At 42.7% G+C, this 25,679-nt stretch overlaps 1 protein-coding gene across 1 annotated transcript in view; it reads left to right on the forward strand.

Annotated features, from left to right (window-relative positions):
• LOC124553556 overlaps positions 1-25,679 on the forward strand; it is a 439,905-nt gene that overhangs the window by 226,577 nt on the left and 187,649 nt on the right. The window contains exons 29-33 of the mRNA XM_047127403.1: positions 4,078-4,256; positions 9,357-9,519; positions 12,147-12,431; positions 17,508-17,665; positions 23,641-23,902. Coding sequence (XP_046983359.1) covers positions 4,078-4,256; positions 9,357-9,519; positions 12,147-12,431; positions 17,508-17,665; positions 23,641-23,902 — 1,047 coding nt within the window. The remainder of the gene's footprint in view (positions 1-4,077; positions 4,257-9,356; positions 9,520-12,146; positions 12,432-17,507; positions 17,666-23,640; positions 23,903-25,679) is intronic.

Raw genomic sequence — 25,679 nt, forward strand, 5'->3', positions numbered from 1 at the left:
TGCTGGCTTCCTGTTACTAGACCGTGGGATGAAAGAATTTACAGGCAGCTAACACTGTCGGCCGTGGCTTGGCCGCAGTGGAAAAATGAAGTTACTGTTTGGAGGCTTATATAATAAAGTAAAATCCCTTATTGTCTGGCTCATTCTTTACATGATGGATAATGTATTGTTAAAGTTCAAAAATATAAGATCCAACGGCGGCTGCATAGCTCTGTCAAAACCGGTCATCCAATAAAATCTTTGTTTAGGGGTCTTAGATCATGACGGTTTCTTGAGCTATCGTTATATGGTTTCAGAAATGTCTACACTTCTCTTTCATTTAATCATTATTGACACACACAGTTTTCAAAAACTGTGTGTCAGATGAAGACCGAAACAGTTCACAGATCAACACAAAGTGAACAGTACTGCAGTTTTGTGGGAATTTCCCAAGTGCCTCGAACTGGAAGGTGAACAATTCCTCAACAGTACTGTGACTGGTGATGAAACGTGGGTGGCCCAGTACACCCCTGAGATGAAAAGGAGACAATCAGTGCAATGATGGCATCCCTTCTCACCGTCGGCAAAAAAATTTGGAACTATTGTTGCAGCTGAAAGAAGCATTGCCTCTGGCGTTTGGGACCACGTAGGGATTATCCTCACGTAACTGTTGCCCCGTGGCAAAACTGTGCTGTGTGGTACTGGCAAACTCTTAAAAATATACAGAGGGTGATGGAGAACACAAGAAGAGGGATGTTAAGAGAGTGAATGAGGCTTGTCGCACCCCACACAGCCGACATCAGGAAGCAACTCTCTGATTCGTTACATTGGAACACAAACAACCACACCACTCACAGCTCTTGTCTGGCACCTTGAGTCAGTCATCTTTACACCTCTCTGAAGTTGTTCGTGGGTGGAGAAGGATTTGTGCCAACAGTGAAACCGTAGAGTTCCGTCAACCAATGGGCCAAAGGGAGGGCAGGAGGGCTTTCTGATGAAGAAATCAGAAGGCTTATCACTCAACTCACAAAGTTCATTGAGAATGTAGACCACTAAGTCAAATAATATTGTTTGAATTTCTAAATTTTCATAATTATGTTATCTGTTTAACTTTTAAGCACTTGAGGGCTCTTAATTTCTGGACATGCCTCATATTTTCGTTTATTTAACAAAAGCTCTTGATTATGTGGCCCATGCAATACTTGATTAAGTTCAAACATTATGAGATTAGAAAACAAAGCACAGCAATGGTTCACTTGACACCTGGAATGTACGAAGCAAAAAGGTTTTCGTTCAGTGTTGCCAAACGAGTAGTAGTTTCGGATCTGACAGGGGTTAGATAAGGAGATGGGGGTTCTGTTGTGAATCAGTTCATTGCTTTTGTTGGTGTATATCAAGGATCTGCCACTGAACATGTCACATGACTCAAATTTTTATCTTCTCAGTTAGCACAAGTGTTACTGTGCAAGATGGCGGATGTGATGAAAATTATACTAGTTGAGAGGCCAGTCGGAAGCACCAGCACGTGACATTCGGAGGACAGATTGATGCTTAGTTGTAATAAACACAATGCGTATAGTTTGTCGTGGGATGTTGTAAAAGTGAAAGGCTGCAGAAACAGAATGCTGCTATGTTCACTGTAAGAATATTCTCCACTGTCTCTTGATGCTGAAACACAAAGGCTTCTTTACTTTTCTTCAGTTTGTTGCCTTGTACGGTGTTAGATTTCGGGGCAACTATTTTCGCTCACCAAAAATATTCCCAGTCCGGAAAGCGGTGGTTGTAAACGTGTGCTGTGTCAGTTCACAGACATTTTGTGGGCTATTGTTTATGCATTTTGGTATTCTAATTGTGGCATCCCTCTACATACAGAGTGATGATGTTACAAACATTCTGGGATGATGGCGAAGGGTAAATGTGTCAGTTTAAGGTAAGGGACCTCGGTCCAGAAACAACTGCGTCAAAAGTTGCGACCAAAAATCGTTCAGATACCACCGAGGAGGTATGGTCGGTATTCGGTGATATGACAGGAACAATCATTCAGAGGGAAAAAATCTCTTCTATTGAACAACTGCTATGCGTAAACATTTTACCTTTCTTCCTGGGACACCACATATTCTAGTGTCATTGGCATTAGAGTGTTTCTCACTTATGACTTTTGACTTAGTTGTTTCTGGACTAGGGTCCCTTACGTCAAATTGATACATTTAACTTTCTCCATCTCCCCTGAAAGTTTGACGCGTGTTCACAGAATCACCCTGAATACACCCCAATCGTGTTGTTCGCTAATGACGAGACGAGGCGTGGTTGTAAAATAACGGGACTGATGCTGTCACACAGTAAGTACGCGTGTCCAAAGATGAACAACAAATAGCTGTGACATGTGAAGCCGCCTTAGGTGAATGTGGCATCTCTGGTGTCTATAGACAAACCATTGTTGCTGTGGCCTTCATTTGTGTAAGAGCTGTTACTTTATTTTGCCAGAAAAAGAAGTATAGTGATAGAGCAATGGATTGTTGAGAAGTTCCACATGAAACTTGGAAGAACTGCTACCGAAACCTATCTGTTAGTAAAAGAAGTGTATGGTGAAGACTGTTTGTCATGTGCATCAGTTTTTGTGTGGTTCAAGTGCTTCCAAGACGGCTGAGAAGATTTGAAGATGACTTGTACCCAGGATGCTCCTCAACATCAAAAATGGATGAAAATATTGAAAAAGTACATAACTTTATTTGATCTGACTATCGGTTGAGTGTTTGATGGATTGCTGAAACAGCGGAAATTGACAGAGAATGTGTGAGGTATATTTTACACAACCACTTTAATGTGGAGAAAGTGTGTCTAAAGCTGGTGCCAAAAATTCTATGATGGAACAGAAAGCAGCTTGTGAAAACATTTGTACTGACACTTTGAATACTGCTGAAACTGATCCTAATTTTGTGGAATGTGTGATGAATCTTGATTTTTCACTTATGATCCAGAAACTGAGCACCTCCTGTACATTGGCAGGGCCCAACTTCTTAGAGAACAAAAAAAGCTCAAATGAGGAAATGAAGATTCAGAGCGACATGTTTGTTTTCTTTGATATTCGTGGAATTGCATATCTTGCTTGCTAGACTCTGCCAGAAAATAAGGAAAGAACAAACCGAATTGTGGAAGAACGAGTCACGGGCTCTGCATCGAGACAAGGCACTGGCTCGTAGCGCATTATCTGTTAAGAGTTTCCTACCAAAGTAGGGGACCCCAGTGTTAGATCACTCCCGTATTCACGTGACGTAGCCCAAAAGAAAAAGCTGCATATATTATCGAGGATCTCACAGAGGAAAGCTTCCGGCACTGTTTCAATCGATGGAAAATTAGAATGGCTTGGTTTATCGGTCGATTCAGGTGAGGGACCCAAACAGAGAGGTCATCACTCCAAGCAGATTAGGGAAGGATGGGGAAGGAAGTCCGCTGTGCCCTCTCACAGGAACCATCCCGGCATTTGCGCAATTTAGGGAAATTACGGAAAACCAAAATCGGAACACGGGTTTGAACAGTCCTCCCAAATGTGAGCCTGTGTGCTAAACACAATGTCACCCTACTCGGTCACTTGGAGTGTTGTAGGATAGAAGAGGGGAGTATATTGTGGGTGACAATAACTAAATATGTTTGTTTTGAAATAAAATGCTTTAGTAATTGAGAACTTTTATCTGTAATATATTTTTTTATTCCTATATTCTCTCACAAATTTATTTGTCTTTTATTAATTATATTATATATTTTGTAATTGACATTCTGTAAAATATGTACTGATTTTTTCCAGAACCAAATAGCCGTGGTTCAAATGTCTGCTCTGAATTTTACTTTTGTGAGTCATCAGTTTTCTGACCGGTTCGAAGTAGCGTGCACTGAGTCATCTACTGTGCCGACTGCTTCATCTCAGAGTAGAACTTAAACGTCCAATTTCCTCAGTTACTTGTCAGATGTATTGCAATGTCTGTCTTCTACAATTTTTACCCTCTGTCGATTCCTCTCGTGTCGCGGTGTCTTAAAACGCGCCCTACCGTCCTGTCCCTTTTCTCGTCAGTCCTTCGGTATGTTCTTTTGTCTGTCTGGCAGGAGAGCGACACTGTCCGAGATCAAGGCATACATCGCGAGCCGCTTCCCTTACTTCGAGCGCAGTGAGAAGAGGTGGCAGAAATCGGTGCACTGCAAACTGTTCTTCAGCGACTTCTTCGTCAAAGTGCCGCTGGCGGTCAGGTACCGCAGGGGCAAACAGTGCAACCTCTGGATGCTCGGTGAGTCGAATCGCCGTCGGTGGGTGGCTGCGAGTGGCCTCGCCGCCTTCCCTTCCCTACACTGGTTCCTGATAAAAAAATAACTTTTTTAGACTTTCAGCTGCATCAATTGGTTAAAATGCCATGTGTTTTGTACCGAACTTCCTTTGCCATTTTCAAGTGGAATGACTGCTGGTGGGTTGCTGGTACTCCCTTACATACTATAGCTACCAAGTGTGATGTAGTTTTGTAGCGCGGTGAAATTCAAAGCCCCGCCGAAAAAAAAGAAGAAAAGAAAAGAAAAGGTTGAAAATGTGGGAAGAAATGGTGAATAAAAAGGGGGTTTTACAAACGTTAATGGCCGTGAAAAAGGGAGAGAATGAAATGCAAATCGGACTTTGAATTACTGAAAAATTATTGGACTTCGTGATTCGGAAAAGCTATTGTTGGGGTGGTCCTTGTGGCGTTTCTGAGCAAAAGTCAAACCAATTTCCACTGCAAAAATTATTTGAAAGAGAACAGAGAATAACAAAATGTGATTAACAGGGGAAATGGCGTAGATAACAGTACATTCATTACCATGTTAATATGTCTTCTGTCGTGCGGCGTCCAGGTCTTGTTCTCCAAAAATCTCCTGCTTCATTTCTGCATGAAACACTCGTAGCTGCTCCAAAATCTTGCAGTAAATTTCATCCTCCAGGAATTACAAATGTCTACAAATTAAAACCATCTTGATCTTGATTGCAATGTGTTTTACAGCTGCTTCCATCCTCCAAATTTCGTACAAGCTTCCACAATACTATATGTCTGCACATCAATAAGTTTTTACATCTGAATCACACCGAGGCTAGTGAATAAGTTAAATTTTCGCTCTCAAGAGACAATAGCGGGTAGAAAACAAAAAGAGTTACAATTTTTGTACCTTCATTTTCTTATAAATATTTTCTCTGCTGCCAAACGCTCATACAGCTGCGACGGTATAATTTATATCTGAGAGAACGAGTGTAGTGCGGAGAAATTCAAAGTCCCGCTACAATTTGTGCCTACTTTAGTGCCGTACGTGTACACGGGCATAAGTTGACTTTACATTTGATGCGCCCGATTCAGCCTCACTGATTGGTTGATGTTTTATAGCTGTATCTCCACAAAGGTCTGGGGACGAATTGTATATGATAACAGCACTGAGTTCTTAATTGCTGAAAGAAGGCTGATGCTCGACAATTCTTTGCAAGAATGGTAAACTCTCATCGTATCCTTTATGAGCAGGGTAACAAATGGCATCTTCTTGCGGGATAACCTCACTCCGCAGTTCATACGAAAAACACCTAGGGTATTGTATGTATCCTTTGACTGACATCCCCCCCTTCCTTCCCCCCCCCCCCCCCCCCCCCTCTTCTCCTGACCCCTCCCCTCCTTCTCCCCATAGAGCATGTCTGGGTGTTGGTTGTACCTCATAGTGATGTTAATAATGAACATTAGTTCTCAATGGAATGTAAGTTCAACCATACAATACCTAGTTTGTGGCGAACATCCCCAAAAGATTCGATAAATATCAGACTGGTGCTTGATAATGTAACAATTCCATTCATATCAGTATAATTGTCCCTGTCACATCTCCACTACAATATTGTATTTTGATTCAATTTTATGTTATTTGTCATTAGATTGAAAACTTCCAGCAAAGAGAATCAGCATGTCACTGTTGATGGAGGGACATTTCAGACTTGAAGAACTTTGCATACCCCAAGGGAGCGTTAAAGGATTGTTGCTTTTCACAGTAGCTGTGAATGGCCTGGTGCATTATGTAGGAAGCTCTGTGATGTTATTGGCCAATCGTCAGAAGAATTCTCAGTGTGTACAGTCCCTCCAGAAAGAAGGTAACTTAGGAGGCCCACTAGTTTCTAGTGTTACTGAACAGGGAGAACGCATACCACGGGCTGCCGAAGGAGAGCCAGGTATCGGCACGAGAGGAGGGGCCTTAGTGTGTGGTCATCTCCGAGTTCACTACAGAGGACACTTCACAAGGAGCTCGTGTGCCCGTACCGTCTTCAAAGTGTGCAGTGCCCGATACCTGCCATTCACCTGCCAGGAGAGAAGTTTTGCCGACTTTTTGTCGCACGACCTGCCGATCTGTTGTTTGTCTCTTCAGTTTTTGTTTAGAGGCAACATTAGGAAGAGATGGAATAATATATTTCCACAATCGGCACATATGGACTGATCAAAATTCCCATGCTACACTACAGGCTAGACATCAGCATCAGTTTAAGATTTGTGTGTGGACTGAAATTGTAGGTTACTGTGTGGTAGGGCCATATGTTCTCCCAGCACGGCTAACAGGTGCTGTCTGCAGGAACTTTATTCAGAACACCATCAAAGATCTACTGGAAGATGTGCCCTTGCAAATAAGATGAGACATGTGATTTGTGCGTGATGGAGCTCTAATACATTTCTGTCTTAGTGTTCAAGATACACTGGCTGGAATCAACCGTGACAGATGGCTAGATGGAGGAGGGCTAGTTCCGTGGCTTGCACGTTCCCCCAATCTCAGACCTTTGGATTATCATTTTGGAGGGGATGGGGGGATGGGTGTACTGCAAACAACTGATCACTGGAGCAGATCCCCCCCCCACCACCACCACCACCACCACCACCACCACCAGATGCAGAAACTCGTCATCGATGTATTGACAAAGCAGCTGGATTCCTTCCAGCAGTTATGTTCTTTCCGCCCACTCTCTCTCTCTCTCTCTCTCTCTCTCTCTCTCTCTCTCTCTCTCTCTTCCCCCCCCCCCCCCCTCCCCGTCTCCCCAATACCTGAGATGCCTTTGATATACCTAAAAATCTCAGACCCAGGACATATGCAACTTTATTTTATTATCTATATTTAAAAACAAAGATGATGTGACTTCCCATACGAAAGCGCTGGCAGGTCAATAGAAACACAAACAGACGCATACATACACACAAAATTCAAGCTTTCGCAACAAACTGTTGCCTCATCACATGGATATGTGTGTGTGTGTGCGCGAGTGTATACCCGTCCTTTTTTCCCCCTAAGGTAAGTCTTTCCGCTCCCGGGATTGGAATGACTCCTTACCCTCTCCCTTAAAACCCACTTCCTTTCGTCTTTCCCTCTCCTTCCCTCTTTCCTGATGAGGCAACAGTTTGTTGCGAAAGCTTGAATTTTGTGTGTATGTATGTGTCTGTCTGTGTTTCTATTGACCTGCCAGCGCTTTCGTATGGGAAGTCACATCATCTTTGTTTTTAAATATATTTTTCCCGCATGGAATGTTTTCCTCTATTATATTTATTTTATTATCTGTTATATTCCTTTGGTTATTAAGACTATAGTGAACTAGTAGTTTGCCATAAAACAGTGCTAGTTACAACATATCAGTAACTTCAGATTTTGGTATCATTGTCCGTACGTAAATATATTCCTGATTGCTAAATTCTTCATTAAGTAGCTGTGAAAGCTATAGAATTACGACACTTGTACAAGCAATAATGAAATAATATTAGCAGTTCCTGAACTCACTTAATTCCAGTGTAAATATCATCATTAGTTAAAACATTGTTACTCATATAGCATCCCATATCTAGGCGAAGTAACCAGTGTAATTCAGTAGAAATTATTATTGTATCTGAAAGCCCATGTTAAAACAGATCTCCGTCTGCTATTCAATTACTCAGAAAGGTAAATCCTTAATCGTAAATTGTGAAAATCTGGTCAACAATAGTAGATAGCTTTAGTTTTAATTATTGATAACTTATGAAAGAGGCATGCTGCAAGCTGTTTTTGTTCAACCTGCAATGAGTTTGAATGGAGTAACGCCTATGGTTGCCAATATGGGGACGTGAACTAGAGGCGATTTTCTACATATTACGACTCGGCAAATATCCCACATTATATCTAACTTTACAGTTGCCGTGCAAAATGATCCTCTCTAGATATCAAAGTTTTGCTTCGTGTATCTGATTGTGTAGTGCCGTATCCTGTGTGGCAGTTATATGCACCGAGAAACATTAGTGCAGCGTTCATAGCCTCTGCTGATAATCTCGTGTTCTCTTCCATTTTCTCTAGTGTAAATGCTTGTTCACACATAGAAGTGGAGGGTAGTGAATGCTGGTGAAGTATCTGCAAATGCTCATTTGCTTGTGTTTGCTTCCATTCAGTCCAGTGAAACCAGGCGTAAGGAGAATCTGAAGAGGAAATATAATGTCACCTAACAACCTATAAGATGGGAACACAGGCTTTCTCATCGAATTGTATCGATGAAATCTTCCGTGGTCATCAGCTGAGCTTCGGTGTGGTGTTGTTGCAAACTTTCGTTGAGCTTCCTACTTGTCAGTTTCAGGTGAAGTGTCCAAGTTGTTCCTTTATTGGTGCTAGATGGTAGACTCTTGCACTGAGGACCAAATGTGTAACTAGTCATCTGCCTCTGGCGGAGATGTGGGGCGTCACACCTGACACATTTTAGCTAATGCCACATCCCCGTCCTCATCCTCTGACTCTTTGAAGAGCGAATCCCGCAACCCATTAACACGACTCGGCCTCTTTTTCTGCTTGAGAACCCAGTGTCAATAAAGGCCACACGTTTATTTTTCAACAGTAAATGGTATTGTGATGCACATGTAGCTTCTGGGGTTAGACCGTCAGTGATGCAGTGGCAATACCAATATATAATTATTTAGTCAGCCAGAACAGTTTTTCCATCTGAGGTCGGCACGGGATGTGGCGTTAGCAAAAATATGTAAGTAACACACTGTGAAGCTGGTGGAGGAAGCAGAAAGAATAAACTGGTAGCACCAGAACTTGACCCCTTCACCTTAACAGAGGTTTACTGACCAACACTTTCCAGAAGTACACAATTGTCTCACCCCTTTGGTCCAGCTGCTGTAAACAAATGAACTGTATGTGAACCTAACTCTGCCTGAAGGTGACAAGTAAGAAACTTGTCTAAACGTTGCAACAGCACTACGCCGCAGCTCGAGTGATAACGATGGTAAGCCGAGGAGATTTCGTCGAGGATTGAGATTTTACGTTCACCGACGGTGAATGTCCTGATGTGTGCTCGGCTGACCGGCCCACCAAAAGATTGCTACGTTTGCCTTTTGCAGACCCACGATACGAGAACATGTTCAGGAATGGCAACTTACAGCGATTCCGGCTCGTGAAACAACCCTCCTCCCGGAGTCGGGGTATCCGGGGCAAAGGTGGACGCGTCGGAGTTCGTGCTGTGCCGTCCTGTGCGCCCCCACACTCTGCCAGATATGAGCACAGGTCAGTATCTTGCAAGGTGACTGTATCCTCAGAGACCTCAGCTGTCACATCAAATTTTTGTTAATCTAAGAATGGTTAAAATTCTTTATACACTGACAGTCCAAAACGTTTTGAGACTGAATTAATATAAAATATGGAGAAAAGTTAAAATGGTGGTTCTGATACTTCAGGTGTATTAATTTGTGCCCCACACTTGAGTACCACTCACAAAACATTCATATAAAAATGTGAAACTGTTAAAAAAAGTTGTTCGTTGGCACGTTGTTAACTTGTGTGTTGCATTGGCTTGAATGTTGGTTAATTCATCAAACCATTGACCATTTATGTTATGTTCTGCGCTTAATTGTTTTGTGATAGATGTGTATCAATAACAAAAAGTCTTGTCTCACGGGATGATTTTTTTTCCAGAAAAGAATTGTTCGCAGTTTACTTTTCAGTGAAGCTGTGGTGGACTGCCGTGCATTTTCATTTTTGTTAGGGAGTTGAGGTGCACAGGATGGACTTTGCACACACTTTATTACGTTTAAAACATGCTGGCCTCGTGTATCAGACCAGTTCCATTGTGGAAATTGATTCCATGATTCACAGTAACTTCTTTGAATCCAAATTTGTGTAACTACTCACACCTCTGCAAAGGACAGTCCCGAAAACTATTTCATTCTGCAGTCACGTCCACCCGTAGGGCTCTTCGTCTCGCCAGGATGCCGGACACTGACTTGCGGTCAAATTAGTCGCAAAGTCCTCTTCGTCCTTCCGGAATACGGTGGCTGTATTACTGTGAGATGTGGTAGGTCTACTCATTTCTCAGCACTGCATTTGGTCCGAGTTTCTGCAGTGCACGGGGTCCGTTACCTACCACATTTCTGTAGAGAGCACAGTTGCACAACATGTGCTTCGGAGTGCCCATACTATCGCATGCACAACTGTCATTTGTATGCCTTCTGATTTTGTAGAAGCGTGTAGTACCGTATTTACTCGAATATAAGCCACACTTTTTTCCGGTTTTTGTAATCCAAAAAACCGCCTGCGGCTTAAAATCGAGTGCAAAGTAAGCGGAAGTTCTGAAAAATGTTGGTAGGTGCCGCCACAACTAACTTCTGCCATCGAATATATGTAGCGCTACCCAGGCAAAAACCTCTGCGTCAGTTAATAAATTAAAAAAAAAAAAAAAAAAAAAAAAAAAAAGGTGGAAGACGAAAAAAAAAGAAGGTGGAAGACGAAAAAAAAAAAGAAGGTGGAAAACGAGCTTTTTTCTCTGCCCCGAGTTTTGACCACTGCATTTTCATACATTATCCAACAAAGTAAATACAAATTTCGTATTGTTTATCTTCGAATGTAGCAGCATTTCAATGTACTACGAAAATCCGACTGGCAAGACTGTTTGGGATGTTTGTCAATATGACCAACTCTACGTTCTGAATTTTTTCCTACCTGTGAGAAAAGATGGTTGCTAATAGGAACCTGATGAAATGTGAATCACATACAGTATTCTCTTCACCTTAAGAATAATACGCATATAAACATTTTGCCATATATTCTTTCGTGTTTGTTGTTATTTTCATTTAAATCCTGTCTGCCTTATAAAATACGAAACTAGAGTGAGACAACAGCAAATGCGGAAGAGTATACATATCGTGTCGTGTTTATATTCGTAATATTCTTATGCCTAATAACAATACAGTCAGAAATGAAGCACGGCAACTGACTAGATTTTTAAGTCTAAGGTGACTCTAATTCCTGTGCAGAATTTGATGTACTGAAGAAACGGCCGCAAAGATTTTCAAACGGAGAAAAATTTTCGCCTAACTCTCATTCAGAACATGTTCTATCTTTCGCAGTCTATTATTTGGTTCTTGTTGACCATTATCAAAGAAAGCAGCTGTGTAAGTAGCAACAAATAGCAGTCTCTTGCCATTGTTTCACTTATGAGACAATTCCTCTCTCTTGTTTTTTAATTATAAGTGGCGGTAGCGCGCACAAAAGCAAGCCATGCCGCGAGCAGTGACAGGCCGTAAACACTCATTATCAGAATGTGACGAACAATACATGACACAGTACAGTAATGCATTTTCAGCTTAGAGCGACGTAAACACCTATAACAAAGAGAACGGCACTTATCAGATCAAAGAAAATAAGCAATCGATTCAAACCAGACGAAGCATGTGAAAAAGGAAAGTTACCCGTATAAATACAGACCCGCCTGACGCATAGCAATGGCTACCTGGTAAAGCTTAACTGCTAAGCTTACGACTCGAACCAAACTACTGTAGCTGTATCGTCATTCATTCGACCTAAATTGTGTCTCATATTACAATGGACCAAATTTGTTTTGATTTGGAGGTGCAGCCTAAAACTTTTCACTCCCCTTGAATTTTGCATCTCAGATTTCAAGTGCGGCTTAGATTCGGGAAAATTTTTTTCCCTTGATTTCGAGTCTCATTTTTCAGGTGCGGCTTAGATTCGAGTAAATACGGTATACGGTCCAGTAATGTATGACTTTGCTCGGTGGGTGAAAAAATTTCACTTTGTCTCTCTGTGATGTTAGGGAGAACATTTAACCCCTGAACACTGTCTTTGTTACACTGAAACTGCACTGCCACCGTGACCTCGGTGTCCGATGTTGACAGCACCGATCCGGCCACCCACCACTCGTCCCGATCTCGTGACGGCTGCTGCCAGGACGACTCTCCGACGTCAGACGCGGCGGCAACTCCGGGCGATGCAGCTGCTTCGACCTCTGCCAGCAGTGGCAGTGATATCGACACTGTGGGAACCGCCACGGGAAAGGCTGCCGATGGGGCGGGCGAGGAGCGCCACCCCAGTGTTGCCGGCTTAGCTGGCACTGCCGAAAAGAAGCCGCCGTTCTCGTACACGGAGCTCAGTGCTATGGCCATAGCAGACTCGCCACACAGGTTGGTAGCGCTGCTCTCGTCAAATACCCTCAATATACCTCACCGTAGTTTGGCATTCTGGCGGATTACCTTTGTAGTGAAGGATGTTTTGAAACTAGCTTCAGGTATCGCATACTTACATTCGTATGCAATTGTGACATCCATTACTCTTCTTTTTTTCCCAGTCGATGCAAAAGTACAATCCTGAGGCCAAAATTGTGCCCCAAAACAAAAACGTGAGCTGTATTTTATATAACTGTTGTAAAATATCCTGTTAAAACGAGGTTGTTATCCACAAGTATCATTGCTTAAACCAATGGCTGCACCAAGTGTATTATTCTAATGTACAGTTTTTATGTTATAATGATATACAACATTCTTGTACTTAACACTTTTGATGTAGTTTTTTCAGGAATGTGTTAATCAAATGTAGAAATATAAGATTTTTTAATGTTCCTCCCACTTTTTTTGACATTCTGATTCAATTTTGATGGGCATGTTTTTGTTTCAGTGCTTTTATGTGACAGTCCAATATCCTTTGGAGTGAAAGTTATCTCAGCCACATCCACCAGTTTCATTGATATACGACATTCTTCCAGGACGGTTAAGTTTACAACTACAAATAGCTTGACAAGTAAACAGAAGAAAGAGATCTGTTGCTGTGATAACATGTCTCGTATGATGCACCACTTCATTCCATTCAAAACTCAACCTTGCCATAAATGTGGTACACAACCTTTTCTGAGGAAGGTCTTAAGCTACATCTCTCCACTTCTTTTTGTTCTTCATGGGGCATTCTTTCTTGTCGGCTTGTTAGAGGACAGTGTAATTCTTTATTAGATCAGCACACTGGATCTTCAGTACTCTCTGTAACCCCCTAACGTTCATGTTTCCCACACGTGTGGACTAGTTCTCTAAATCTAGCAATTAATCAATTCCATGATATGAATATAATAGAGGGAAACATTCCATGTGGGAAAAATATATCTAAAAACAAAGATGATGTAACTTACCAAACGAAAGCGTTGATGTGTTTTGTCTCAATCAACATACCAATGCTTTCGTTTGGTGAGTTACATCATCTTTGTTTTTAGATATATTTTTCCCACATGGAGTTAATTAATTCCATCATACTATATGTTAACAACTCTGTTCTTTTGTAGAAAGTCCTCTTTTTTTTATGTAGTTCTTGCTATACAATGTCATGTTGGCACTGATTTTGTTAATATTTCTTTTCCCTTCACCATACTAAATTAATACTGTTTGTAAAGTTCTTGTATAATTAGTGGCCACTGTCTTTGCTACCAATATACGAGAAAGCAGGGGAACATATCAGTGCAGATAATTTGTTGACGGAATCACAGTTTGGTTTCGGGAGAGGAGCATCCACAAAAAAAAGTCATTTTCTTCCTTTTGTATATTAGGTACAATAAGGATTTAATGGTAGGTTGAGGAGAGTATGAGAAATGTCCAGAAAGTAAGAGTACTGAACCTCCGGCATTAAAAGGATTATTTATTTATTTTTGGTTTAGTTTGCTACACTGCATGTTAGGACAAGGTGTCAACAGCATAAATCATTCTCTTTTTTCTTAGTTTCCGCTGTGTTCACATGAGTGTTTCATTCCAAATCCCGCCAGCTGTAAGCTGAGGAGTGTTAAAACGTTGTGAGGCATTCAAAAGTGGTGTTGGGAGCTTAAAGCTGGTAGAATGAATGTGCACAGTGTTCAAAGGGGTTGGTGTCCCTCAGCTGTTACTGACGAGATGGTGAACGAGATCAGAGAAATGATCGTTGGCATCTGTCAAACGATTTTGGACAATGTGGACACATTTCCAGAAATCTCCACACCTCTTGTGCATGAAGTAATTAGTGAAACACTCAGTTTTCAAAAATTGTGTGCCATGTGAATACCAAAACAGCTCACAGATCAATACAAAATGAACATAATCACACGTTCGTGGGAATTTTTCGAGTGCTTTGAACTGGAAGGTGATCAATTCATTGACTCCACTGTGGTTGCCAACAGAACGTGGGTGGCGCCTTACAATTGGTGAAAGAATTCAGAAATCACGTTTTCTGTTCAAAAAAGCATGCCCTCTGTCTTTCGGGACCGTATAAGGATTCTCCACTGGGAATCGCCACACAGCAACTGTAAGATTTATTTGCTGGAACATCACCAGCCTTCCTCGCATAGCTCTGATCTGGCACCTTCAGATTTAATTTTTTCACCTCTCCTAAGTTGTTAAGGAATTTTGGACTTGAGTTGCAACAATGATTTACAGCCTCCCCCCTCAAACAATGAACTAAACGGAGGGTGGGATGCTTTTTTGACTAAGATATCAGGAGGCTTCTCACTCAGCTCATAAAGTACATTGAGAATGAAGGAGACTAGTTCAAAAAACCAGTGTTTCATGTACATCCGTGATTTTCTAAATTTTCGTAAATACGTCATCTATTAATTTTTAAACTGTTGAGGACTCTTCATTTCTGGACATACCACATATTTTCCTCGATTTAGCAAAGTTCGTGACACAAGTAATACTTGGTTAAGTTCAGACATTACGGGATTAGAGAACAAAGCAGAGCAATGGTCCACTTCATATCTGGAATGTACGAAGCAAAAAACTATCCTTCGGTGTTGACAAATGGGAAAGAGATTTGGATCTGACTGGGTTCAGATAAGGGGTGATGGGGTGGGGGGTTCTGTTGTGGATTCATTGGTTTCCTTGGTGTATATCAATGATTTCCCAATAAATACGTCATGTGACTCAAAAATTTATTTCTTTGCAGATGGCACAAGTGTTACAGTGCAAGATGGCGGATATGATGTATGTGATACTCTTTGAAAGGTCAATCAGTAGTGACAGCATGTGGCTTTCAGAGCAGATTGATGATTAGTTACAATAATGCATGTAGTTTGTGACATGAAGCTCTTGCAAAAGTGGAAATTTTCTGTCCCAAGTTGATCAGTCAGTCAGTGAAATTGACCATTTCAATTTTTAGGACTTAGGGTAAATGGATAGCTTTCTTGGAAGTATCACATATCAGACCTTTGGCAGAAACTGAATGTTGCTATGTTCACTGTACGAATAATCTGCACTGGCATCAACACTGAAATACAAAGGCTTCTTCACTTTGGCTCTCTCATTTTGTTATAATTTGGTTGAGCTTTCTGCACCCACTAAGAATATTCTCAGCCTGAAAAAGAACAGTCACACAGATCAGCAGTGTCAGTTCACGAATTACGTGCAGGCCATTGTGGACGTGTCTCAGATTGATAAGTCTGCAACCCTTATCCATATGTACTCCATCATGGGGTTTGTTGTTGACATCTCATTTAGCAAAAACTGTGACATTCAGTCAGTCAGTGAAAAACGGAGGGGTAACACTTCCATAAATGCTCTCCAGAAAGGTTTATAGCAACAAAAACAATCAATTTTTGACAAAGTAATTTGATTAGGTAGAAAAAAAATCTAATCACCGAGCAGTGGAAGAACACACATAAAAGAGGGTTGTAATTAGAAAAGCTTTAGGAGCCAGTGGCTCCTTCTTCAGGCAGAAGGGTTGAAGGGAAAGGATGAGGGGTGAAGGAAAAGAACTGGAGAAATCTAGGAAAAGGGGTAGATTTCGGGAAAGCCACCCAGAACCGTAGGTCGGGAGGGACTTATCGGAGAGGATAAGAAGGAAAGACAGATCGTCAGGGACTGCGTAAGATGAGATTTGAAAACCTGAGAGTTTAAAGGTGGAAGACAGGATAATATGCAAGTCGACAATTAGTCTTTCCTTCTTGTTCTCTCCGGTAAGTCCCTCCTGACCCACAGTTCTGGGTGACTTTCCCGATATCTACACCTTTTCCTAGACCTCTCCACTTCTTTTCCTTCACCCCTCATCCTTTCCCTTCAATACTTCTGCCTGAAGAAGGAGCCACTGGCTCCGAAAGCTCACCTAATTACAACCTTTTTTTACGCGTACGATCTGCCGCTGCTTGGTGAGTAGACTTTCTTATCTATCCAGTTAAATTATTTCTCTAAAAAGGTCTGCACTATTCAGCAGTTTCATTTTTCAATAGGCATCCAGCGGATCTGGAAAATATTCTTAGTTTACATAAACAGATTGAAAGGTTTCATCGAGGCCATCCCTTATATTCTGTGTGGGACTTCCTTGTTGTAGTTGAGAACTTTTCTCTGAATCTGGTGTTCATTCGTATACTCTCCTCGTAGGTTATTTTCAATTTTTGTATCAGTCTTCTGAGTCTTTGGAAGTGGCTCACACCAGATTCCTCTCCTGTGCTAACCTCTACATTGCAGAATAGCAGCCACACTCGTCACCTTCATTTTTTCATCGACATTTTCTAATCCCTGTCTTCTCGTACAGTTTTTACCCTCTACAGCCCCCTCTAGTACCACGGAAGTTATTCCTCAGTGTCTTAACACATGTCCATTATCTTTTGTGTTCTTCTTCTTCTTCTTCTTCTTCTTCTTCTTCTCCTCCTTCTCAGTGCCTTCCATATGTTCCTTTCTTTGCCGATTCTGCAGAGAACCTCCTCGTTCCTTATCTTATCAATCAGTCTCCTTTTCAACATCCTTTTGTAGCGACACATCCCAAATGCTTTAGTTCGCTTCATTTTCAGCTTTCCCGTATGCCAGAATCACTTCTATACAATCCTGTTCTTTAAAAGTACGTTGTCACGTATTTCATCCTCAAATTGAAGGCCTATGTTTGATACTAGTAGACTCCTTCTAGCCAGGAGAGGAGTCCTCTTTGCCGGTGCTAAAATGATCGTTATGTCGTCCTCGCTTTGTCCTCTGTGTGTTATACGGCTTCTGCGGTATCGGGAAGTCACAAATTCGTCGTTCCCCAATGTTACAAATAAATAAAGTTAGGCAGTGCAGTACTGACGACAGTGCTTCTCGCCAGCCTAAAAGCCGGGAAACTTACAAAACGGCACTTTATTTCACTAACTGAACAAAGTTAATAGCGGTAACGTGAACTGACTCTTAGCCATAGTAAATGTGGCAATAAGTGCTCTCCATCCCTAGATCCAACTCGGGGTCTTCTTTGAATTTCTGGACTGAGCTGTACTTTTGTCTGTCCGGCAGGAGGGCGAAGCTGTCGGAGATCTTCGCCTACGTCACGAGCCGTTTTCCCTACTACGAGCTCGGCAAGGTGGTCTGGCAGAGAGCGTTGAGCGTCAACCTGTCGCGCAGCAAGTGCTTCGTCAACGTGTGGCACGGGAGCAGCACCTACTGGATGCTCAGTGAGTACCTCGGCCAGAGCAGAGTGCCGGACCTGATGTTAGCTCCCTTACCTCTCCCTACACTCGTCGCCAATAAAAAAAAGACGGAAGGTTGTCGGGCCTTCGGACACGTCGTGCGGTTAAAATGTCCCGAGCTTTTGACTGCTCCTCGGCCACTGTCGAGTGTAGCGAGCGCTGGTGGCCCGCCGGTTCGCCCTTACGTACTGTGGCCGCAGGCCGCGATGTCACTTGTGCCCACCGTAGTGCCGTATCTGGACTTACGTCGATTCTGCATTCGACGGATCCGATTCGATCTCGCCGATTGGCTGTCGTTTTATGACTGTATTTGCACAGTGGTGCATTTCTGACCTAAAGCTATCACCGAATTTTTCCACAGTCGGACATCGTCACTGTGCTCTGATCTCATTATAGATACTGACAGCAATGGAAACTTATGCCGTGGACACCTTCACCAAACATTATCAGACTATTCTCCAGTGTTTCTGTGTCTGAACTATATGTTGATTAGATTTATTAAATTTTAATCCTTGTGCATGCTTATTGTAGTGGTTGATAAAAAAGAAAAAAAAGAGAAGAAAAGAAAAGGTTGAATATGTGGGAAGAAATGGTGAATAAAAAAGGGTTTTAAAATCGTAAATGACCGCGAAAAAGGGAAAGAATGAAATGCAAATCGGACTTTGTGATTCGGAAAAGATATTGTGGGGGTGGTCCTTGTGGCATTTCTGAGCAAAAGTCACACCAATCTCCACTACAAAATTATTTGAAAGAGAACAGAGAATAACAAAATGTGATTAACAGGGGGAAATGGCGTAGATAAGAGTTCATCCTTTACCGTGTTAATATGTCTTCTCGCGTGCGGTGTCCAGGTCTTGTTCTCCAACAATCTCCTGCTTCATTTCTGCGTGAAAAGTCGTTGCTGCTCCGAAATGTTGCAGTAAATTTCATCGTATAGGAATTACTAATGTATTCAAATTAAAACCGTCTTGATATTGAATGCAATGTATTTTACATTGCTGCTTCCGTCCTCCAAATTTCTTACAGGCTTCCACAATACTATATGTCTGCACATCAATAAGATTTTTCATCTGAATCATACTAAGACTAGCGAATAAGTGAATAAGTGAAGTTAAGCTTCCGCTCTCAAGGGACAAGAGCGGGTAGAAAACAAAAAGAGTTACAAATTTTAGTACTTTCATTTTCTTATATATTTTCTCTGCCATCGAGCGCTCATACAGCTGTGACGGTATAATTTATATCTGAGGGAATGAGTGTAGCACGGCGAAATTCAAAGTCCCACTACATTATTTTCAGTATGATAAAGGGAAAAGCTTATCTACAGATGAAGAATGGTGTAAGTAGCTGGTGGCTTTTGGGTATGTGCGACGTTACAACAACTTATTCCCATCTTTTGGACTTCGAGAAAGGACAAATCGTTGGCCTGAGGAACATGGGAACCTCGTACTGATACGCTGCACAGACTGCCGTGTTCAGTGCAATGATTGCAGAACGAGTGGTGACGAGATGGGCTCGAGACAACATTGTGGCAGGGAAAGTAGGCACGGTTCTTTCGAGGAGGACTACACCGCCAGAAACTTGTCAGATTGTTTGACTGCCTCAGTGAGTAGAGGAATGACAACAGCTGAAATCTGTGCAGAGGTTACAGGCAGAGTGTCGCCGTGAACAGTCGTGAACAGTCGCGAACAGTTTACTGGAAGCTAGGATGAGATCGAGTTGCTGTTTGTCATTTATAGCTTCCACCGTACGACAGACAACAGAGACTTACACAGTGTAGAAACGGTAAAATGTGGGACTAACAAGCATTCTGTGTTGTTCAGTGATGAGTCTCACTTCTGTCTGTGGTGCTCAGTCTGTCCGTAGACGATCTGGCGAAAGGTCGCGGTCGCAGAAAGCAGTAATTCTCGAGACTCATTCCATTGTCTGGGAAGCTACTGTATCTGCTAACAGGGCCGATTTCATTATTGTTGAAGGGAGGCTGATTTTTGGCAGTACGATTGTCGTATACTTCGTGACCAGGGTAATAAATGGCAAGATAATGCAAAACCCCACACTGCAGTTCTCATCAGGAATGCCTTGACAGATTTACGAATCCTTGACTGGCTTGCCTGGTCCTCTGACTTGTCACTCACAGAACAGGTCTGGGATGCGGGCCAAACTTCATGTGCATGTTGTTCGTGAACATCATTTCTAAAAGGGATGAAAGTTTAATCATTTAGCGCGTTTTGTGGTGAAAATCTCCAGAAAGTTTGATAAATGAGGATCTGGTCCTTCATAGTTAATACATTCCATTTTATTGTGTAAGGGTCCCTATTACATCTCAACTTCCGTGTATTATTTCCATTCAAATACTTTATTATGTTATTTTACATTAGATTGAAGAGTCCTGGCAAGCAGACACATGATGCTATCAGTGGGAAGAAATTTCAGATGTGAAAAATTTCAGGCATACCCCAAGCGAATGTTACAGGACCTGCCGAGGTGTGACATTTGGTGGAGGAATTGGCAGTTGACTCTCAGCGTAAATAAATGTAACTAATTGTGGATAAATAGACAGGAAAACTCATTATTGACCCTAAATAATGAAAAGTGTGAGTTCGTCCACATGACTGCTAAAAGGAATTCGTTAAACTTTGGTTACACGGTAAATCAATCTAATCTAAAAGCTGTAAATTCAACTAAATACCTAGGTATTACAGTTACGAACAACTTACATTGGAAGGAATGCATAGAAAATGTTATGGGGAAGGCTAACCAAAGACTGTATTTTATTGTCAGGACACTTTGAAATTGTAACAGACCTACTAAGGAGACTGGCTACACTACGCTTGTCCGTCCTCTTTTAGAATACTGCTGTGCGGTGTGGGATCCTTACCAGGTAGGATCGACGGAGTACATCGAAAAAGTTCAAATAAGGGCAGCACGTTTTGTATTATAGCGAAATATGTGAGAGAGTGTCACTGAAATCATACAGGATTTGTGCTAAACATCATTGAGAGAAAGGTATTTTTTGTTGCGACAGAATCTTCTCACGAAATTCCGATCACCAACTTTCTCTTCTGAATGCGAAAATATTTTGGTGACACCGACCTATTTAGGGAGAAACGATCACCACGATAAAATTAGGGAAATCAGAGCTCATACGGAAAGATATAGGTGTTTGTTCTTTCCACGCACTATACGAGATTGGAATAATAGACAATTGTGAAGGTGGCTTGGTGATCCCTCTGCCAGGCACCTAAATGTGATTTACAGAGTATCGATGTAGATGTTGATTATTTTCATAAGCATTTGATGATGACCGATATCGTGAACACAATACGGTAAACAGTTTACAACATAAGTTATAATAGAAACTGTGACTTCTCGCTCTACGTCTTATAAACCCCCCCCCCCCCCCCCCTCCAAGTTCCCATTCCAGCACTACTCAACCGTCATTTCGCCACCACACCTAGTCTTTTAATTTCTTTTATTTTTATTAATTTTTATTTTTATTTCTCTCCTTTCCGCTACTTACTCCCTACCCCCTCCGCACCTTCTCTCCTACCCTCCGTCTAAACTGGAACACTTCACTGTCTGCCACTTCCACCATACTATCCCTCCTCCTTACCCCCACCCAGTCGCCAGTCCCATCATGCACTGGTGCTGCTGATGGCAGTGTAGTTTCAGCTCTCTGAGACTGCAGATGTGTGTGCAAGTTTGTGTGTGTGTCTACTGCTGACAAAGGCCTTAATGACTGAAAGTTAAAATTGTGTGAATCTTTTTATTGTGCCTATTGTGGCTCAGCATCTCCGCTATATATTAATACCTGAATTGTTTGTTTTATAAGTCTTTTTGTTTACATTGTCAATTACAGTGCATTTTCCACGCAAAATAATACTCTCTGCATATCAACATTTTGCTTCGCGTCTGTAATACTGTGTGCCAATTATAAGCACCAAAAAACTTTAACACAGTATTCATAAGCTATGCTTGCTATCCACTTTCTTTATCATTTTTGTCTAGTGTGAACACTTGTTCGCAGGTACAAGCGAATGCTTGCGCACGCTGATGAATTATTTGGGAATGCTCATTTGCTTGTGTTCACTTCCTTCAGTCCAGTGTAAACCAGGCTTAAGAAGAACATAATGCAGGCTAACAAGCTGTCAAGATGGTAATTCAGGCTTTCTCATTGAATTCAATCGAGAAAATTTTCTCTTTTCACGAGCCGAGTCCCAGTGTCACGTTGTCGCTACCTTCTGACGAGTTTCCTACTTGTCATCTTCAGGTGAAGTGTCAGATTCGTGTCCAGTTTGTTCCTTTACAGCTGCTAGATGGCATACTCCTGTACTGAGAGCCCAGTAGTTGGGCCAGTCACTCACTTCTGGAGGAGAAGTGGTGGATGTAGTGGTTAATAAAAAAGAAGAAAAAGAAGAGAAGAAAAGAAAAGAAAATGTGGGAAGAAATGATGAATGAAAAGAGGGTTTTAAAATCGTTAATGACCGAGAAAAGGGAAAAGAATGAAATGCAAATTGGACTTCTTATTACAGAAAAGTTATCAGACTTCGTGATTCGGAAAAGCTGTTGTTGGGGTGGTCATTGTGGCGGTTCTGAGCAAAGGTCAAACCAATTTACACTACAAAAATTATTTGAAAAAAAACAGAGAATAACAAAATGTAACTGACAGGGGGAAATGGCGTAGATAAGAGTTCATCCTTTACCATGTTAACATGTCTTCTTTTGTGCAGCGTCCAGGTCTTCAAAAATCTCCAACTTTATTTCTGTGTGAAAAGTCTGCTCTGAAATCTTGCAATAAGTTTCATCGTCCAGGAATTTCTAAAGTATACAAAACCTTCTTGATATTAAATGCAATTTATTTTACATTGCTTCCCTCCTCCAAATGTCATAACAACTTCCACAATATGCCTGCCTACACATTAATAAGTTTTTTTCGTCTTCATCAGATCACTTCTGCATTAAGCTTCTACTCTCGAGACACAATAGACGGATAGCAAAACAAAAGGAGTTACAGTTTTAGTATTTTCTCTGCTGTCTAGCACTCATACCGCTGCGACGGTATAATTTATGTCTGAGGGAACGAGTGTAGTGCGCCGAAATTCAAAGTCCCGCTACATGGAGCACGGGGAGGGGAGGGGAGGGGAGGGCTTTGAGGTGCCCGGTTGTGGATAGCGTCTGTGAGTAGAGTACTGACACTGTCTGTCTGTTCCGACCTGCTACCTCCGCAGTATCGGGTTGTTCCTAATTATTGTTTCTAATGCCACATCTCGTGCACAGCTCAACTATTCCGGTTGACGAGATTGTCACGTGCTCGTGTTTCTGCTGCCTCTTTGCCGACCGAATTGCGTTGCGAAATGTTGTCAGTGCGGCACGGTACCTCGTCTGTTCGAGACCTCGGTGGCAGAGTGTAGCGACAGTGAAGGCCACGTGTTTATTCTTGGGAAACCAAATTGCTGTGCCGTGCCTGTAGGCTCTGGGAATTAATCGTCAAAATGTCAGTGTGAATGCGATAACAATCTTGTCGAATGTTACAGTGGTTTCCTACTGAGAAGTGTATGGGATGTGTTGTTAGCAAAAATACGTCAGGATTTCTCCCACGAGAAAGTAACAGAGGAAGTGGCCGAAACAGACAGCTATAACCGGATCGACACCCAGATCTCCTCCACCCTACCGGGAGGCACCCCGCCTTCAACCAGCGATACCTTGGGGGGTCACGTGTTCGGCCTGCCTGCTGGGCCCCCAGCAGAGTCATGTACAGTCCGGCGGTTATAAAGGAGCGAACTGGAAATTTATCTTACATTCTGCCGAAGATGACGGGTAGCAAACTATTCGAAACTGTGCGATGACGTAGTGCCGTGGTTTGGCCGATAACCTGCGAGACTTCACATTCGGTGAAGGCGAGTGTCCTGACGAGTTCTCGGACGACCCACGCACCGAACATTTACCGTGTGTACCGGTTGCAGATCGGCGGTACGAGGACATAATGGAGATGGGCAGATTACGCCGCCAACACGTCAAGCGGGCGTTCTTCGGGGGCCCGACGGCTGCGGTCGGCGCACGCCGAGTGCCGACTCGCCACAGTCTGCGGAAGCGTCGCAACTGGCGGCGCCACACCGGCCTGTCGGAGGAGCAGTCGCGGCTGCCGGAGTCCGGAGCTGGCGGCAGCGGAGCCGGTGCCGCAGTCAGTGGCACTAGGCCTCCCCCCGCATCTCCGCACTGCACCAGGTACGAGAACGGTTCGGATCCTTATAATGTGACTGTGTCCTCGGAAAACTCGCATTTTTATCAATCTGAGGCTCGTTAAAATTCTTTATTTGCTGTCAGTCCACACAGGTTCGAGACTGGACTAGTAGAAAATTCAGAATAGTTAAGATGAGGCTTTTAATTCTTTGCACTGTGTAATGCATACACAGTTCGTCTTCGTGTGCTCTTCTTTAAATCGCTGTTTCCATTGTCATTTCACTTAATTGCTTTTAAATGATTCACTTTCACATCAAAAGCGATGTCACCTAAGTCACCATCATTCTCATTTTCACTTAGACATTTCTCTAAAAGCTCAACAGTCTATTCCTCAGAAAGGACTGTGCACGAAGAACTTGCCATTTCTCACCTACTAACTAGAGCATAATAATTACAACCTTTCCGTCAATACGATTTCTACAGTTTGACACCGAGTTAACACGGGCTTTCTTAGGTGACAGCACTACACAGCATTGATGCCTAGTAGAGTCAGATTCAAGAATGTCGTACAAGAGAGCTACAAAAAATTGTGTCTGATGAGGTTCAACAACGGAGTGGAAAACAAAACTCGTACTGTCAACTGCTACTCACCGTTGGAGTTAATGCTTTTTATGTTCAGATGCTATCCCCCCCCCCCCCCCTCCTACTCCCCCCACCCCCCCACCCCCCACCCCCCACCCCCCCGCCCTCATCTCCAACTTGAGTACAAGACACAGATTGTTCATATGTCCGTGAGAAATTGTCACAAACATTCTCCTTGGGATGCGTTGATCAAATCGCTCGTCAGATTGGTACACTATGTGATCAAAAGTATCCAGACACCTGGCTGAAAATGAAAATTACTTAAAAGTTCGTGGAGCCCTTCATCGGTAATGCCGGAATCCGATATGGTGTCGGTCCACCGTTAGCCTTGATGACAGCTTCCACTCTCGCAGGCACACGTTCAGTCAGGTGCTGGAAGGTTTCAGCCCGTTCTTCACAGAGTGCTGCACTGAGGAGAGGTATCGATGTCGGTCGGTGACGCCTGGCACGAAATCTGCGTTCCAAAACATCCCAAAGGTGTTCTATGCGGTTCACGTCAGGACTCTGTGCAGGCCAGTCCTTTACAGGGATGTTATTGTCGTGTAACCACTCCGCCACAGGCCGTGCATTATGAACGGGTACTCGATATTGTTGAATGAAGCAGTCGCAATCCCCGAATTGCTCTTCAACAGTGGGAAGCATCAATGTAGGCCCGTGCTGCAATAGTGCCATGCAAAACAACAAGGGGAGGAAGCCCCTCCATGAAATACGCAGCCACACCATAACACCACCACCTCCGAATTTTACTGTCGGCACTTCACACGCTGGCATATGACGTTCACCAGGTATTCGCCACACCCACACCCTGCCATCGATCGCCACATTGTGTACCGTGATTCGTCACTCCACACAACAGTTTTCCACTATTCAATCGTCCAATGTTTACACTCCTTACACCGAGCAAGGTGTCGTTTGGCATTTACCAGCGTGACGTGTGGCTTATGAGCCGCACTCGACCATGAAATCCAAGTTTTATCACCTCCCATCTAACTGTCACAGTGCTTGCAGTGGATCCCGATGCCATTTGCAATTCCTGTGTGATGATCTGAATAGATATCTGCCCATTACACATTATGACCCTCTTCAACTGTCGGCGGTCTCTGTCAGTCAACAGACGAGGTCGGCCTGTACGCTTTTGTGCTGTACGTGTCCCTTCACGTTTCCACTTCACTATCACATC

Source organism: Schistocerca americana, chromosome 11 (genome assembly GCF_021461395.2).
Source record: "Schistocerca americana isolate TAMUIC-IGC-003095 chromosome 11, iqSchAmer2.1, whole genome shotgun sequence".
NCBI classification, from domain to species: Eukaryota; Metazoa; Arthropoda; class Insecta; order Orthoptera; family Acrididae; genus Schistocerca; species Schistocerca americana.